The 15788-nt window shown below is 56.7% G+C and overlaps 1 protein-coding gene across 3 annotated transcripts in view; it reads right to left on the bottom strand.

Moving 5' to 3' along the window:
• Positions 1 to 4628: 4628 nt before the first annotated feature.
• NFIC (nuclear factor I C) overlaps positions 4629 to 15788 on the bottom strand; it is a 113641-nt gene continuing 102481 nt past the window's right edge. For all 3 annotated transcript variants that reach the window (XM_050770430.1, XM_050770432.1, XM_050770429.1), the window contains one exon: positions 4629 to 11115. In XM_050770430.1, the coding sequence (XP_050626387.1) occupies positions 11098 to 11115 (18 nt within the window). In that variant the 3' untranslated portion in view covers positions 4629 to 11097. The remainder of the gene's footprint in view (positions 11116 to 15788) is intronic.

A 15788-nucleotide genomic window follows, 5' to 3' on the forward strand; every position in this document is an offset into this window, starting at 1 on the left:
TTTTAGCAGAGATGGAGTTTCACCGTGTTAGCCAGGATGGTGGTTATTATTTTTTGAGACAAGGTCTCACTCTGCTTCCCAGGCTGGAGTGCAGGGGTCAGGAATTCTCCGCTAGGGGGCATTTGCAAATTAAAAAAAAATAATAAAATATTTTGTAGAGACAGGGTCTTGCTCTCTTGTCTAGGCTGGAGTGCAGTGGTTCCATCATAGCTCATTGCAGCCTTGACCTCCCGGGCTCAAGCAATCCTGCTGCCTCAGCCTCCTGAGTAGCTGGGACTGCAGGCGCGCATCACTACACTCAGCTAATTTTTTTTTTTTTTTTGAGGCGGGGTCTCCCTCTGTTGCCCAGGCTGGAATGCAGTGGCACGATCTTGGCTCACAGCAACCTCCAACTCCCAGGTTCAAGCAATTGTCATGCCTCAGCCTCCTGAGTAGCTGGGATTACAGACACCCACCACCATATCCGACTAACTTACATGTTTTTAGTAGAGACGCAGTTTCGCCATCTTGCCCAGGCTGGGCTCAAACTCCCAGGCTCAAACAATCCATCCTCCTCGGCCTCCCAGAGTGCTGGGATTACCGTCATGAGCCCCTGTGCCCGGCTAATTTTATTTTTTGATAGAGCTAGGGTTTCGCTATGTTGCCCAGGCTGGTCTCGAACTCCTGGCCTCAAGTTATTCTCCCATCTCGGGTCTCCCAAATTGCTGTGATTGCAGGCATGAGCCACTGCACCCGGCCACATTTGGAATTTTTTTGCGGGGGCATTTTGGGTTGTCACAAGCCTGCCCCCGTTTTAGGGTGGGGAGTCGGGGTGACCAACCCAACAGCCTGCAGTGCTGGGACGGCCCCCACCTCCCAGCCAGGAATCTCATCACTCAGTAGCCAAAGGCTGGACACGACCGAGGTTTTCCGTAAGATCCAAGGGGAGGCTAGGTTTCCACCCCTCTGAATTTCCACCCCAGCCCCGGCTGACCCCCTGACCTCGGCTCAACCCCTGCTCTACAGGAAGCCTCCTCTGGCCTGGCTGGAGCCCCCCTTTCTGGCTGCAGAGAGGAGCAGGGATGGGGAAGGTGGGTGGGGTTCCCGGTCTGCCCACAAGGGGGCGCCAAAACCTCGCTGCAGAGGGTGGTGGGGGCCACCGAAGTTGGGAGGGGGACGTGGAAGGGGCCTGGAACCCCCCATCCTCGGTGTCCTCGGTGCCTGTCACCAGGAAGGCGTGGGGCCGTGTATCTGTGTGCCTGCTGCCCTGTTCATGCACCTTACCTCGCTTCTTTGTGGCTCAGTTTCCCCATTTGCCAAAAAGGATCATCCCTGCCTTGTGGTCTTGTGGGTAAGACGGAAGCAGCCCATGGGGCAAAGAGCTTTTCTGGCTCAACCTGGGGTTTTGGAGTGGGGGACAGAATGGAGGGCCCCATCTCAGCTCCCCAAGAAAGTCTCTCACACTCTTGGTTTTTTTGAGACAGGGTCTTGCTCTGTTGCCCAGGCTGGAGTGCAGTGGCGCTATCTTGGCTCACTGTAGCCTCTACCTACCGGGCTCGAGGGATGTTCCCACCTCCACCTCCCAAGTAGCCGGGACTACAGGAATGCACTCCCATGCCTGGCTAATTTTTTTTTTTTTTTTGAGTTAGGGTCTTGCTCCATTGCCCATGCTGGAGTGCAGTGGTGCAATCTCCACCTCCCAGGTTCAAGCAATTCTCCTGCTTCAGCTTCCTGAGTAGCTGGGATTACAGGGGTGAACCACCACACCCGGCTAATTTTTGTATTTTTAGTAGAGACAGGGTTTCACCATGTTGTCCGGGCTGGTCTCAAACTCCTGACCTCAAGTGATCTGCCTGCCTCTCAAAGCGCTGGGATTGCAGGCATGAGCTACCACACCTGTCCCCTCTCACTTTTTTTTTTTTTTTTTTTTTTGAGTCTCACTCTGTTCCCTAGGCTGGAGTGCAGTGGTGAGACACTGGCTCACTGCAGCCTCTGCCTTCTGCGCTCAAGCGATTCTTGTGCCTCTACCTCCTGAGTAGCTGGGATTACAGGCACGTGCCACCACGCCTGGCTAATTTTTGTATTTTTAGTAGAGATGGGGTTTCACCAAGTTGCCAGGCTGTTCTCGAACTCCTGGAATCAAGGGATCCATATGCCTTGGCCTCCCAAAGTGCTGGGACTGCAGGCGTGAGCCACCGCAGCCAGCCCCTCTCACACTCCTGATTCTCCCGGGCCCCAGCCTCCCTCCCTCTCTGACCTCAATGTGGGAGGGGCTCCCGGGCTGGAGGGGACAGAGCTGGATACGGTCATGCCCATGAGTGGTCACGGCTGGGTCAGGAGGGATCGGGGATAGAAGCTCTGCTGGGGCAGGTGGGGAGGGCTTCCTGGAGGAGGGCGTGTTGGAACCATGTTGGGGCCCATCCTTCTGCCCCCAGCCCTCCATGGCTCCCACCTCCTTCAGAGGAAAAGTCAAGTTTTCCCTGTGGCCCACAAGGCCCTGCATGACCTGCCCCGTCCCCCCACCCCCCAACCTCCAGTCGTCCCTCAATCCCTCTCCTCACTCTGCTCCAGCTACACGGGCCTCCTCACTGTTCCTCCAATGAAGCAGGCATGGTCCCACCTTGGGGCCTTTGCAGGGGCTGTGACTTCTGCCAGAATTTGAGGACGCTCCTTCCCTCCCTCCCTCCGGGCCTCTGTCTAGATGGGACCACCCCCCACCCTTCCTCTGCTCAATGGCCTACTCATCACTTACCTCCTCTGACTTCTTTTACTTCTATTTTATTGATTGATTGGAGACAGGGTCTTGCTCTGTTGCACTCCAGGCTGGACAGCAGTGGTGCAATCACAGCTCACTGCAGCGTCAACCTCCAGGGATCAAACAATCCTCCCACCTCAGCCTCCTGAGACGACAGGTGTGTCACCACGCCCAGCTAACTTTTTAAGTTTATTTGTAGAGATGGGGTCTCACTATGTTGCCCAGGCTGGTCCTGAACTCCTTGACTCAAGCAATCCTCCTGCCTTGGCCTCCCAAATCACTGGGATTACAGGTGTGAGTCGCTGCACCCGGCCACTTCTGTTTGTTGTTTATTGTTCTTCCTCACCTGGAGGAAGCTGTAGGTTCCAAGAGGAGACCTGATTTTCAGTGTTTTGTTCACTGCTGGGTCTCAGTGCTTGTACTCAGGAAGTCTTTGCTCCGTGACTGGGAGTTTGCCAGGTGGCAAGAGAAGGCATTTTGTGCATTTATTGAGCACCGACTGTGTGCCAGGCTTGGACGACTCCAAGGCGTAAGGGAGGGGGCGGAATCCCCTGTGCCTGACATGGAGTGGGTGCCCCATAGATGCCTCATGGGATTCACCGATAGCTCTGAGACTGCTGCGGGAGGGAACCAGGCTGGAGAAAGGTGGGAAGGCTTCCTCGCAGAGGAGGACACCCGTGTGAAAAGGTCTGCACAGATGGGGAGGCAGGAATGAGCAAAGGCCCAGGGGTATGTGAAACAGCCCATCCTACAAAGGCGAAGAGGTTACCAGCCACCAGGGGCGTTGCTGGGACAGGTCTGGCCTCAGAAGCTCGTTCAAAGCCACCATCTAAAGTGCGTCTCCCCCACCCCCGGGCACTGTGGAGATCCGTGCTGGATCACTCTCTGGGGTGGGGCCGTCCTGGGCACTGCAGGGTGCTGAGCGGCGTCCCTGGCCTCCACCCACTCCATGCCAGGAGCATGCCCCAGTCGTGACAACCACAGATGTCTCAGACATCACCCAGTGTCCTCTGGGGGGCAGGATCAACCTTGGGTGAGACTCCCTGGGTTAGGGGATTTCAGAGACCCCCCAGTAGACTGCGTCCCATGATCCTCCACCCTGCTGAGGTCCTAAGAGGCTGCACACATTGGAATCCACACCCTGAGGGGGGAGCTGGGGGTCTCTCTGGTCTCTGTCATCCACCCCATTGGGAGCTTACCCTGGTGTCTACCATGAGCAGGAAGCAAATCTGATTTTGTTTTTTTTTTTTTTGAGACGGAGTCTCGCTCTGCCGCCCAGGCTGGAGTGCAGTGGCCGGATCTCAGCTCACTGCAAGCTCCGCCTCCCGGGTTCACGCCATTCTCCTGCCTCAGCCTCCCGGGTAGCTGGGACTACAGGCGCCTGCCACCTCGCCCGGCTAGTTTTTTGTATTTTTTAGTAGAGACGGGGTTTCACGGTGTTAGCCAGGATGGTCTCGATCTCCTGACCTCGTGATCCGCCCATCTCAGCCTCCCAAAGTGCTGGGATTACAGGCTTGAGCCACCGCGCCCGGCCGCAAATCTGATTTTTTTTATTTCCTCCAAATAATCAAAGCAGGTCTCTCCCCGCCAGGCACTGTGGACGTCTTGTGTGGATGAATCTTGGTCCTGGGCACTGCAGAATGCTGAGCAGTGTCTCTGGCCTCCACCGACTCTATGCCTTGAGCATCCCCCAGTCATGGCAACCACAAATGTCCCCAGACATTGTCTAATGCCCCCGGGGGACACTTGATCTGAAGCCTTCAGAATCCCAGCCTGCCCATCCACAGGGTTCGGGGTCCCCCCACCAGCTCCCTGCAGCCTCTGCCCCTCACTTTTCCAAAGGACACACAGCAACCCACACGGGACACGGAAAAGAGGACCCGGGACAGCCAGAAAGAGTCGAAGCATAGCTTGTTTAATTTTTATACATTTTTTTCTTTTTTCTTTTTTTTTGTCTTTTATTGAATCTTTTATGGAATCCCCCTTTTTTCATTTTTTTTTTTTTTTTTGCATAGGGAACAAATAAACAAAATAATGACAGCCAGAGTCACTTTCTGTAAATGGTACTTAGGTAGGCGCGTCCGCGAAAACCAAAATGGCTGCATAATATACAAGGTTATGATTGGAGTATGATGTGAGGGGTGGGGCGGGGTGGGGAGAGCCGGCGGGTCTGCCCAGGTGTCCCCTTGTCCCCCTCCTGTCCTCACCGTCGGGAGGAGTAGCAGGAGGTGGGGAGGGCGGGGGACCCAGCCGGAACCTTCTCCGGATTGGGTTCATGAGCATTTTTGTGGGTGTGTACGTGTGTGTTATCCGGTGTGCGGTAAGCAGAAAGCTAGAAGGAGAGTAAACTATCCTGGTAATATCAGTAAAATACAAAATGGAAACAACAACAACAAAAAATCTCAAAGGGAAAAGGAAAGGAAAAGCAACACCACCCAAAGAGTAAGGAGGGTTTAAAAAAAGAAAGAAAGAAAAAAAAAATGAAAAAAAAAAAAACCCAAAGGAAAATGTTTTGTTCCTCCCTCCTTCCTGCTGCCCCCCGACCCCCCACTGTATGCCCTGCCCCATCCTGTCCCCCCGGAGCCTTTGCTTGTTCCTTCTCTGTGTGGGGATGCTCGGGGCCAGATGGGTAGGAAGTTGGGGGCACAGGCTGGGACTCCTGAACTTGAGGGGACTTTGGTTTTGGGGGGGCCTGGCTGGGACTCAAGATGAGAAGATGCGGTGTGGATGCAGTTGAGGGGCCGGAGCAGCCCGTGTCCCCTTTTCAGAGGGCTCTCTTCCAGCCAGGAGATGTGCGTGGACGGCTGGGAGGTGGTGGCTTGGGGGTGCATGACTTCCTTCCTCTCTGGGGCCCTTATTCCTGTTGGATCCCCTTCCTCCTTCCTGTCTCAGGTGTGAGCAAAGCCTTGGGGAGGGGGCTGCCAGGGACTCGGGGCGGGGGCGGCAGGAGAATCCCAAAGCTACACCAGTAGACATGTGAGGCACTGCTGGGGAAAAGTCTGTTTTGGTATCACTGGCAACAAGTCCTGCTGGTGGTGCTTTGGGTCCGCCTCCTCCCCTCGCCCTGTGGGGAGGTCAAGGGTGGTGGACTGACCCCACACTCTGTACCACTGAGCGACGGATGGGCAGTGGTGTCAGTTTGGAGGTGAGACTCTCAGGAAGTGTCTGATGGGACAGAAACGGGGAAAGATGGGAGGATGCGGAGGAAGCTGGATTGACAGACGTATGTCCCAGCGCCCTCCGAAGAGAAAGTAAAATCCGGGGTCTCAGAGAGAGAATCCAGACCAAGATAAAAGGTAGCCACTGTATACTCTGTATTATGAGAAACACATTCCAAAATTATATATATGTATAGTAGAGCCCTACACTGGAGGTCGAAGTACCATCGGGAAAGTCAGGGTGTAGAGGGGGCCTGCTTGCTGTCTCTTCTGGAGGGCTGGACAGTTGCTCCCGGCTCCAGGACCTCTCTTGCAAGGGACAGTGGGATGCAGCCAAGTCTGTCTGTGCCTGGGATGCTGCTGTCTCTGAAGGTCCTGGGGCACGGAAGGTGGAATTGCCTGCTGCCTGGGGACCTGCAGGGGGACCCAGGTCTGGCCCCTAAGCGGATCTCCCAACAGGGTCCCCTTTGGCATTCCTTTGCGATCTGATTGTCTAGCCCAGGGTGGGGCTTTGGGGTCAGAACCTGGGTTCCAGACCTGGGCATGAAGGACTCCAGATCCCTCTCTCCCCAGACAAATAGGGCTGGGTCTTCCTACTCCTCCATGCCCCATCTCCACCCGGGTCAGGGTCAGGTGCCCCCACGGAATGGAGACAATTTGCATATACTTGGGAGGCCTCCCTATTCTTTCCCACAGAATGGGCAGACCCCAGAGTGAGACTGGGGGGGCCTGGCATGGGTGTGGTGTCCATAGCAGGGGTGGGTGATCAGGGCTTTGGGAGGAGGGTGGGACAAGGTCTGAGAAGATGTCAGTTTCATACATGTGAAAAGAAAAACAAACCCCAAACCAACACTCTCTCTTCCACCCAGGGATGACAGCACCCCCTTCTGTGAACCCAAACTGCAGAGGTGTGCATGGAATCCCGGTTCCTGGTGTTTTTGTCTTATTCTGTCTGCAGCAAGGTGCCTGGGAATTTTGCCCTACAGGGACCCTATATCTTTTCCAATAAATGGGGGGAGGCGGGGAGAACTAAACCAACCACAACATGCTGCCCGGCATGGGCTTCTGCCTGCTATACTCAGCCAAGGTGCCAAGTGAGCCCAGGAGGCAAGCTCGGGGCGAGAAAGGTGGCGCCCAGCCCAGGACTCAGGGCCCCCAGATGTGGGCTGCACAGGGGCTCGATGGTCCCGATAGTCATGGTGCCACCCATTCCCTTTGCCACCGGTTGCTCCCAGTTCCCTGGCAAGACAGATTTGATCAGGAGGGGGGCAGGAAGAAAAAAAAAAAAAGCCAGAAATCCCAGCTACACGGATGCTGTGTGCAGCCAGTCTGCGCTCTCTGGCCAATGGATAGTACTTAAGGGCAAAGTCGTGGCCAGCTGTGGTGGTCTGGGCTCTCCCTCTGTGTCGCCTGGGGAGACCGCTGAGGTGACTTTTTGGAAGAAAACATGGCATGAGTGATGGTGGCTGTGGAGACCACCCGAAACCCCAGGGTGGGGGGCCATGGTGAATGAACGGGACCATCTGCGTGGGTCCCTACACGAGATGCTTGGAGGGCCCGGGAGGGGCCGGAGGTGGTTAGGGCTGCAGGAATGGCCTAAGGTTGGAGAATCCCAGCCCTGGCTCCTCCCTGCCTGGCTGCCCCACTAACCATCTGGCTATTGTCTTATCTTTGGTCAAGTAAAAAGCAAAGGAAGCTGGAGTTAAAAACCAAAAGAAAAGAAAAAGAAAGAATACGAGAAAATAAAATCAAGGACAAGACAACAGCATGGTCAGCCACTGGACCACGGCCTGTGACTCGGTGCTGCCTGGCTGTCCCTGCGCCCTGCCGGACCCTCGGCTGGGCCTCCAATGGCTGAGTCAGGCCCGTGGGTAGACACACAGACAGACAGACAGATATTGCATATATCAGGTTTTGTTTCTGTTTGTTTCATACCGGATACCCTTCATATTCACAGCTGGAAGACAGAGACAGGGGATGGGGGACAAAGGAGAGAGTGGGAGAGAATGCCACCTGGGGTGGTCTCTGGATAGGGGAAAAGAGGTCCTTTGGCAAGAAGGGTGGGGGTGCACAGGGCAGGGGAGAGGGGGTGCCTCTGAGGTGGGTGTGAGAACAGCATTTGACCCTGAGCCAGGGGTATGCCAGCCTGCATGAAAAGTGAGGAGTGGGGAGTCTGGCTGCAGGTGGGGTAGCCACCCCACAGTTGGGGGGACAACCTGCAGTGGGTCAGTGAATGGTGTCTGGGGGCCGGCCCATGGCCCAGGGACCAATCAGAGAGGAGAGCCCTTTCCCAGGGCCAAGGTGGGCCCTGGAGGTCTGTCCTCTGGGCAGGGGTTCAGAAATGACCCCTCTGAGTACCCGAGAGCAGGGTTGGGGGTGGTAGAGGCTGAGCACCAGGGGGCACCCCCTGAATACAGCAGGAGGGGAGACAGGACCAAGGACAGCCAGGGACTGGGTAGACCTGGGGGCAATTGTTTTCAGTGGCTTGATTTTTAGTGTGGGTTTTCTTCTTCTTTTTTTTTTTTAGATTCTCACTTTCTTATTTTTTATTTTTTTTTTTACAAATAGAAATACATCCCTTTTCAATTTTTATTTTTTATTTCATGTCACTGTTTTGTCTTTTTTTTTTTTTTAAACTACACGAGCAGAACATGCAGCTATGTGTGTGCGCTGATATTGTTTAAAGGTAATACTTATTCTCGGAAGGCAAGGCACATCTTGTGGTAGAAAATTTCGTGCAAATTAGGAAACATGGAATTTTTTTAAGGTTTTTTTTTTGTATCTTTTTTTTTTTTTTTTAAAGAGGAAGTGGGGGGCAGAGGGGGGGCGAGGGGGAGGGAGATAGAGCCAGGTATAATCTGCCATGCATGTGTGTCAGCGCCGCCAGCTGACCTCGGGAGCCAGGTCGCAGGAGTCCTTGACTAAGCACCATGCAAAGTTAGGTAAAGAGTTGGTTCTCGTCGCGCCCTGACCCTCGGGAGCCCGGCTGGCCCCCCTCCCCAACCCCACGACCCCCACCCTGGCTGAGAAGCTTCCGGACACCCCAATGGCACAGCCCTACCACCCCCTCCCCTGCCCGCCCTCCTGGAGAGCGGCCCACGCTTTGGTCCCCAAGGGCCACCGGGGGGCGGGGCCCTGAGGACAGACAGACGGACGGACGGACCAAGGGCTCGAGGCCAGAGGATGGCGAACCTCTCTTGGGGGGTGATGGGGAAGGGTCCTGGGTCTTTCTCTTCAGGAGCGAGCGGGTTCGCCAAGCTCCTGGGGCTAGTTTGGGAGGAGAGTCTGGATTTCGGGGGCAGGGGGGTGAGGCTAGGAGCAGGTGAGACCCGGAGACCTGCCCTGGCTTTGGCCTGGGTGCGGGGAGCGGGCCGTGGTGGGGGGAGATTCTCCCTAGGCATGGAGGTCAGTTGGGGCTGGGCTGGGTGGGCCGGGGAGGGGGCCTTGTGTTTGAGCTCGGTGGCCCTAAAACACCTGACACCCCCTCCCAGGCCTCCCCTAAAGATGGCGATCCCGGGGTGGGGGTGGAGGTGTGGATGGGGCCAGGGAGCCGGGGTGGGGGGCACCTGGCGTCCCCAGCTTAGTGTTTTTGGAGCAGCTCAACGGAAAAACGCTTAGCAGATGGGAGGCCCCCTGCACGGCCGCGAGGGGGCCCCGAGGTGCGACGCCGAACCCCCCCAGAACCCTCCCCGTCCCGAGCGGGGACCGCTGGCGTCGGCCTCCTCTCTCCTCGGGGGCTCAGCCGTTATGCACGTCCCCCGGCTGGGCCCCGCTTGGGGGGGCGATGAAAGTGCAAACGGCAGTCCCCCTTCGCTGGGAGGCACCAGGGAGGGGGGTCGCTCCAGAATGTAAGGCACTGGCAGCGGAGGCGTGGGGGGCGCACCGGCTTCCCCAGAGCCCATCCCCGCGCCCCGGCAGGGCAGGATGCTTGGGAGGTGACGCCCAGCTCTGCCCCTTGGGCCACGGAGGGGCCCCATCTCTCTAGCTCTGGGGGGGGGCACGGCGATGAGGGGTGACTGGAGGGGCTGGTGGAGGGGCTGGAGGGGAGGGGGAGGAGGCCCGTGGCCATTCCGTGTCCCAGCTGGACAAAGAGGGGGGGCGGGTGGTGGGAATCAGGCACTTAAACCACTCGCTCTCACCTCCCACCGCCAGGGGCTGATGGGGGGGCTCCAGACGGGCACCCCCAACTCGGGGAGCTCTGGATGTCCCGGCTCCCCCATCCGCTTCTTCGGAAAGTGCATTTCTTACAGTGTGTGCAATGTGGGTCCCTCCCTTTGGGGGTGTGAGCCGGGCGAGGTGGGGGGGGGCCTCCTATGCCGGGGGTGGGGGGGGAGAGTGGGGGGGGGCGGGATCAATTGCATAATTGCATAGAGACTTCTCCTCCCAAACGGGCGGGCGCGAGGGCTGAAAGAGTCCCCAGCGAGACAGCGAGTCGGCCGGCGCTTTGGGAGGGGCGTGTGGGGAGGCCCCACAGCAGGCAGGGCCCCCTCGAGGGCCAGCAGGTGCCTGGGCCTCGCTCCCTCCCCTGGCCAGGGCTAGCAAGCGCCACGCACCCCCATGACATCACCACTCGCCTGCCCCACCCTGCCCGCCTCCGCGGTCTCTGCTGCCCGGCCGGGGTCCGCTGCGTCTCCCTTTCCCCCCAGTGGCTGCGTCCTCGGTGGGGAGGGCGGGGGCCGGTCCGTGTCCGGCAGAGGCGCGGGGGCCCCGGGAGAGGTGGTTTTGCTGGGTGTCGCGCCTGTCGGCCCTGGGCACAGGCTCCAGGCTGTGCTCACCTGGTCTCCGGACAGAGCCAGGGCCTCCGGGGCGCGGGCGGGTGGCAGGCGTCTGTCCTTCCCGAGCAGCAGGCGGAGAGATGAATAATTTAGGAAGACGCCCTTGTCCCGGGTCTCCCGTGCGGTGGCGGGGCCTGACCCTCCAGTCCTGTGGCCTTGGCGTCCCGAGAGTTGGAAACGTTGCGTCTTTACCTTTTGTCTTCTTGCTTGGGTGGGTTTTTAGTTTTTCTTCTTCTTCTTTTTCCTTTGTTTTTTCTTTTCCTCCTGCGTGTGTGCGTCTGTGTGTTTTGTCTTTTCGGCCGGGCTGGGGGTCGGCGGGGGTGTTCTTGTTCACTCTAATTTTCCACCGAAAACGTGGGCCGGGGGCCAGCTGTGCGGCCCCCTGGGATTCCCGGGACGATGGAGAAGGGGCGAGGGAAGAAGACCTTTGCTATCCCAGATACCAGGACTGAGTGGCCCAGTGGCGACAGAGAGAGGGGGAGGGGGAGAGAGAGAAAGGGAGAGAAGTCAAGGGGTCAGACTCTGTTGCAGACATGTTTTACCTCTTCCCACGCTCCCCCCCTACCTCCTGCAACCCTGGGACCTCAGTTTCCCCATCCCAGGCTCTAACAACCTGCTGGATGACCCAGGGCAAGTGACTTTGTCTCTGAGGAAGGCTGCCAGACACAGCCTTCTGTGGATGCCCAGTAAAACCCGAGTTCTGGTTAACACAGAATTCTTTTAGTATAAGTCTAGCCCATGCAACATTGGGGATATACTTATACTTAAAAAGATCTGTTTATCTGGAACTGTATTTTATATTTTATTTATTTATTTATTTGTTTGTTTGTTTGTTTTTTGAGATGGAGTTTCACTCTTGTTGCCCAGGCTGGAGTGCAATGGAGTGATATTGGCTTACCACAACCTCAGCCTCCTGGGTTCAAGCATTTCTCCTGCCCCAGTCTCCCGAGTTGCTGGGATTACAGGTGTCCACCACCATGCCTGGATAATTTTTGTATTTTTAGTAGAGATGGAGTTTCACCATGTTGGCCAGACTGGTCTCAAACTCCTGACCTCAAGTGATCCACCCACCTTGGCCTCCCAAAGTGCTGGAATTACAGGTGTGAGCCCGCACTCCCAGCCTGGAACTCAATCTTATTTTATTTTATTATTTTATTATTTATTTATTTATTTATTGAGACGGAGTCTTGCTCTCTTGCCAGGCTGGAGTGCAGTGGCATGATCTCGGCTCACTGCAACCTCTGCCTCCCAGGTTCCAGCAATTCTCCTGCCTCAGCCTCCCGAGTAGCTGGGATTACAGGCGTGTGCCACCATACTCAGCTGATTTTTGTATTTTTAGTAGAGACGGGGTTTCACCATGTTGGCCAGGATGGTCTCACTCTCTTGACCTCGTGATCCGCCCGCCTTGGCCTCCCAAAGCGCTGGGATTACAGGCGTGAGCCACCGTGCCTGGCCTTTATTTTATATTTTAAAAATCATTTTCTTTTTTATTTTATTTATCTTTATTTATTTATAAGACAGAGTCTTGCTCTGTTGCCCAGGCTAGAGTGCAGGTGTAATCTTGGCTCTCTATAACATCTGCCTCCTGGGTTCAAGTGATCCTTGTAACTTAGCCTCCCGAGTAGCTGGGATTACAGGCATGCCCCACCACACCCAGCTCATTTTTGTATTCTTAGTAGAGACTGAGTTTCTCCATGTTGGCCGGGCTGGTCTTGAACTCCTGGCCTCAAGTGATCCACCATCTTGGCCTCCCAAAGTGCTGGGATTACAGGCAGGAGCCACTGTGGCCAATTTATTATTTTATTTTGAGACAGGGTCTCGCTCTGTTGCCCAGGCTGGAGTGTAGTGGTGCCATCATAGCTCACTGCAACCTCCACCTCCTGGGCTCAAGTGATCCTCCCACCTTAGCCTCCCAAGTAGCTGGGACCACAGGTACGTACCACCACACCTGACTAGTTTGTTTTTTTTTTTGTAGAGATGGGGTTTCACCATGTAGACCAGGCTGGTCTTGAACTCCTGCCTCCCAAAGTGCTAGGATTACAGACATGAGCCACCACACCAGCTGCCTTGTTTACTTCATAAAGAGTTTTTTGCTGTTGATTTTTTTTTTTTTTTTTTTTTTTTTTTGAGACGGAGTCTCGCTCTGTCGCCCAGGCTGGAGTGCAGTGGCCGGATCTCAGCTCACTGCAAGCTCCGCCTCCCGGGTTCCCGCCATTCTCCTGCCTCAGCCTCCCGGGTAGCTGGGACTACAGGCGCCCGCCACCTCGCCCGGCTAGTTTTTTGTCTTTTTTGGTAGAGACGGGGTTTCACCGTGTTAGCCAGGATGGTCTTGATCTCCTGACCTCGTGATCCGCCCGTCTCGGCCTCCCAAAGTGCTGGGATTACAGGCTTGAGCCACCGCACCCGGCTGTTGTTGATTTTTTGAGACAGAGTCTTACTCTGGTCACCAGGCTGGAGTGCAGTGGCGCGATCCTGGCTCACTGCAACCTCTGCCTCCCGGGTTCAAGTGATTCTCTTGCCTCAGCCTCCCGAGTAGCTGGGATTACAGTCATGCGCCATCACACCTGGCTAATTTTTGTATTTTTGGTAGAGACGGGGTTTCTCCATGTTGGCCAGGCTGGTCTCAAACTCCTGACCTCAGGTTATTCATCTGCCTTGGCCACTCGAAGTGCTGGGATTACAGGCATGAGCCAGTGCGCATAGCCTTGAGAATGTTTTTAAAAAGTAAACAAGAGGCCGGGTGTGGTGGCTCACGCCTGTAATCCCAGCACTTTGGGAGGCCGAGGTGGGCGGATCACCTGAGGTCAGGGGTTCGAGACCAGCCTGGCCAACATGGTGAAACCCTATCTCTACTAAAAAATACAAAAATTAGCCAGGCATGGTGGCACGTGCCTGTAATCCCAGCTACTTGGGAGGCTGAGGCAGGAGAATTGGGGGTGGAGGTTGTGGTGAGCCGAGATCGCGCCACTGCACTCCAGCCTGGACAGCATAAAACAGTCTCAAAAAAAAAAAAAAAAAAAAAAAATGCTGGGTGCGGTGGCTCAAGCCTGTAATCCCAGCACTTTGGGAGGCCGAGATGGGTGGATCACGAGGTCAGGAGATAGAGATCCTCCTGGCTAACACGGTGAAACTCCGTCTCTACTAAAAAATACAAAAAACTAGCCAGGTGAGGTGGCGGACGCCTGTAGTCCCAGCTACTCGGGAGACTGAGGCAGGAGAATGGCGTGAACCCGGGAGGCGGAGCTTGCAGTGAGCTGAGATCCGGCCACTGCACTCCAGCCTGGGCGACAGAGCGAGACTCTGTCTCAAAAAAAAAAAAAAAAACAAAACAAAACAAAAAAAAAACCACGAGAGAAAACAAAAAAATTTCTCCCCTTTAATGATGACCCCAGCCCCCCCATGAAGGAGGGAGTAGGTCTCCCTCCACTGCTCTGTTTTGTGGGAAGAAAGTGAGGCCCAGAGAAGTCAAGGAACTTGCCCGAGGTCACCAGCATGGAAGTGGCAGAGTGGGAGCTTGAACTCAGGCCTGTCTGACTCTGGCTCTCGTTTCTGCTCCTGCCCAGGGCCAGCCCCCTCGCCTGCCTCTCGGGACCCCCTTGGCATCTTCTGAGCACTGTCCTGGGCGTTCAGGGCCCATCCTGTCACAGGACCTCCGGATGGCCCCCCTCTCACCCCACAGTAGTTCACTAAGCGCAGGGGAGCTGAGGATGGCTCTCAACCTACCAGAGGCGGGAGACTGAGGCTCGGGGGGGGAGGTCTGCATGGGCCTGTACCCAGGGTCATGTAATTTGGGGACAGCTCTGGCCTCAGTCTCTGCAGAGAAGCCGCTGTCCAGACCCCTGCACTGGAAATGCAAACTGCAACCTTGGATGGAGCATCCAGTGTGGACTGTGAGGGGAGGGCTGTGCCTCTGGACCGGGGAAGACCCCTGAGGTTAGAGGCGGGGCTGCCCCCCCACCCCTGTGGCAAATCATTCAACAGAGCCCCTCCAACCGGGCAGCTGCTGGGCCAGCCCATGGAACTGGCGCCACCATGGTTCCCAGCGTCCCACCTCCAGCCAAGTTCAAGTTCATCTTGGCCATTACCTCATGTCTGGTTTCTGTTGGCAACCGACAGACTCTGGGCGTGACCCTCCCGTGGTGGACCAGCCTCCCCTCAGCCCTTCCTCCCCCTCCCCCCTCCCCTCCCCTTCCTGCCTGGCTCTGGCCCCAGCAACGGTGGTGGGGGAGGTACCCTCAACTCCATATCCTCCCACTCAGCTGAGGGGAGACCGAGGCAGCGGGTGTGTAGGGTGAGGTCTGGGCTCTGGTATCCCGCTGGCCTGGCTGCAGCCGCTTGTGTGGCTCCGGGCATGTGGCTCAACGCCTGCCTTGCCCCCCACCCTCGGTTTACCCACCTGCTTACGTGGGCCCCCGTGCAGGAGAAATGTAGGGGCGTGGAGGGCATCACAGAGGGGAGGGGCCGGGGCATCAGAGCCACTCAGCCTCACGGTGGGGGGATTAATGGGGAAGGACAAGGGGGGATGGGTGGGTAACTGACCAGGGCGAGATCAGTTAGCATTGATCAGAGGGAGGGATATTGATCGGGGGAGAGTCTGTGGACTGGGGGGTGTCGGGAGCCGGAAAGGCAGAGGGGAAGGGGCGCCCACCCAGGCTTCGGGGGAGGAGGGGGCAGAGGGAAGCGAATCCCTGCCAGGAATAGAGGAGGCGGAGGCAGAAGTGCTGACTGGCCAGAATCGGAAATGAGAGGCCTCTGAGCTCAGGGTCCTTTGAGCGGGAGCGGGGAGAGCTGCTCTCACTGCTTCTTCCCTCCCTCTCTCTGGGGTCTGCAGGGAGGCAGCGGTGCCCGGCCTCACCCCGGGTGCTCTTAGTCCAGTCAGGGCAGCAGCGCTGGGGTCCTCCCCAGACCTGCCCTCCCCTGACACCCACTTTGGGGACCTCGCCTTCCCCCCAACTCATGCTCCCCTGAGAGCCTCTTGACAATGTGTCACCTCCCCTCTGTGCCCCAGAAAGTTCTGACTCCCAGGCCTGGCGGGTGGCCACTCCCTCCCTCTGAACCCTTCTGTGGCTCCCCACTACTCCAGAGCAAAACCCAGCCCAGGTCATCTGTCTGGCGCCTGCC

This window comes from Macaca thibetana, chromosome 19 (assembly GCF_024542745.1).
Source record: "Macaca thibetana thibetana isolate TM-01 chromosome 19, ASM2454274v1, whole genome shotgun sequence".
NCBI classification, from domain to species: Eukaryota; Metazoa; Chordata; class Mammalia; order Primates; family Cercopithecidae; genus Macaca; species Macaca thibetana.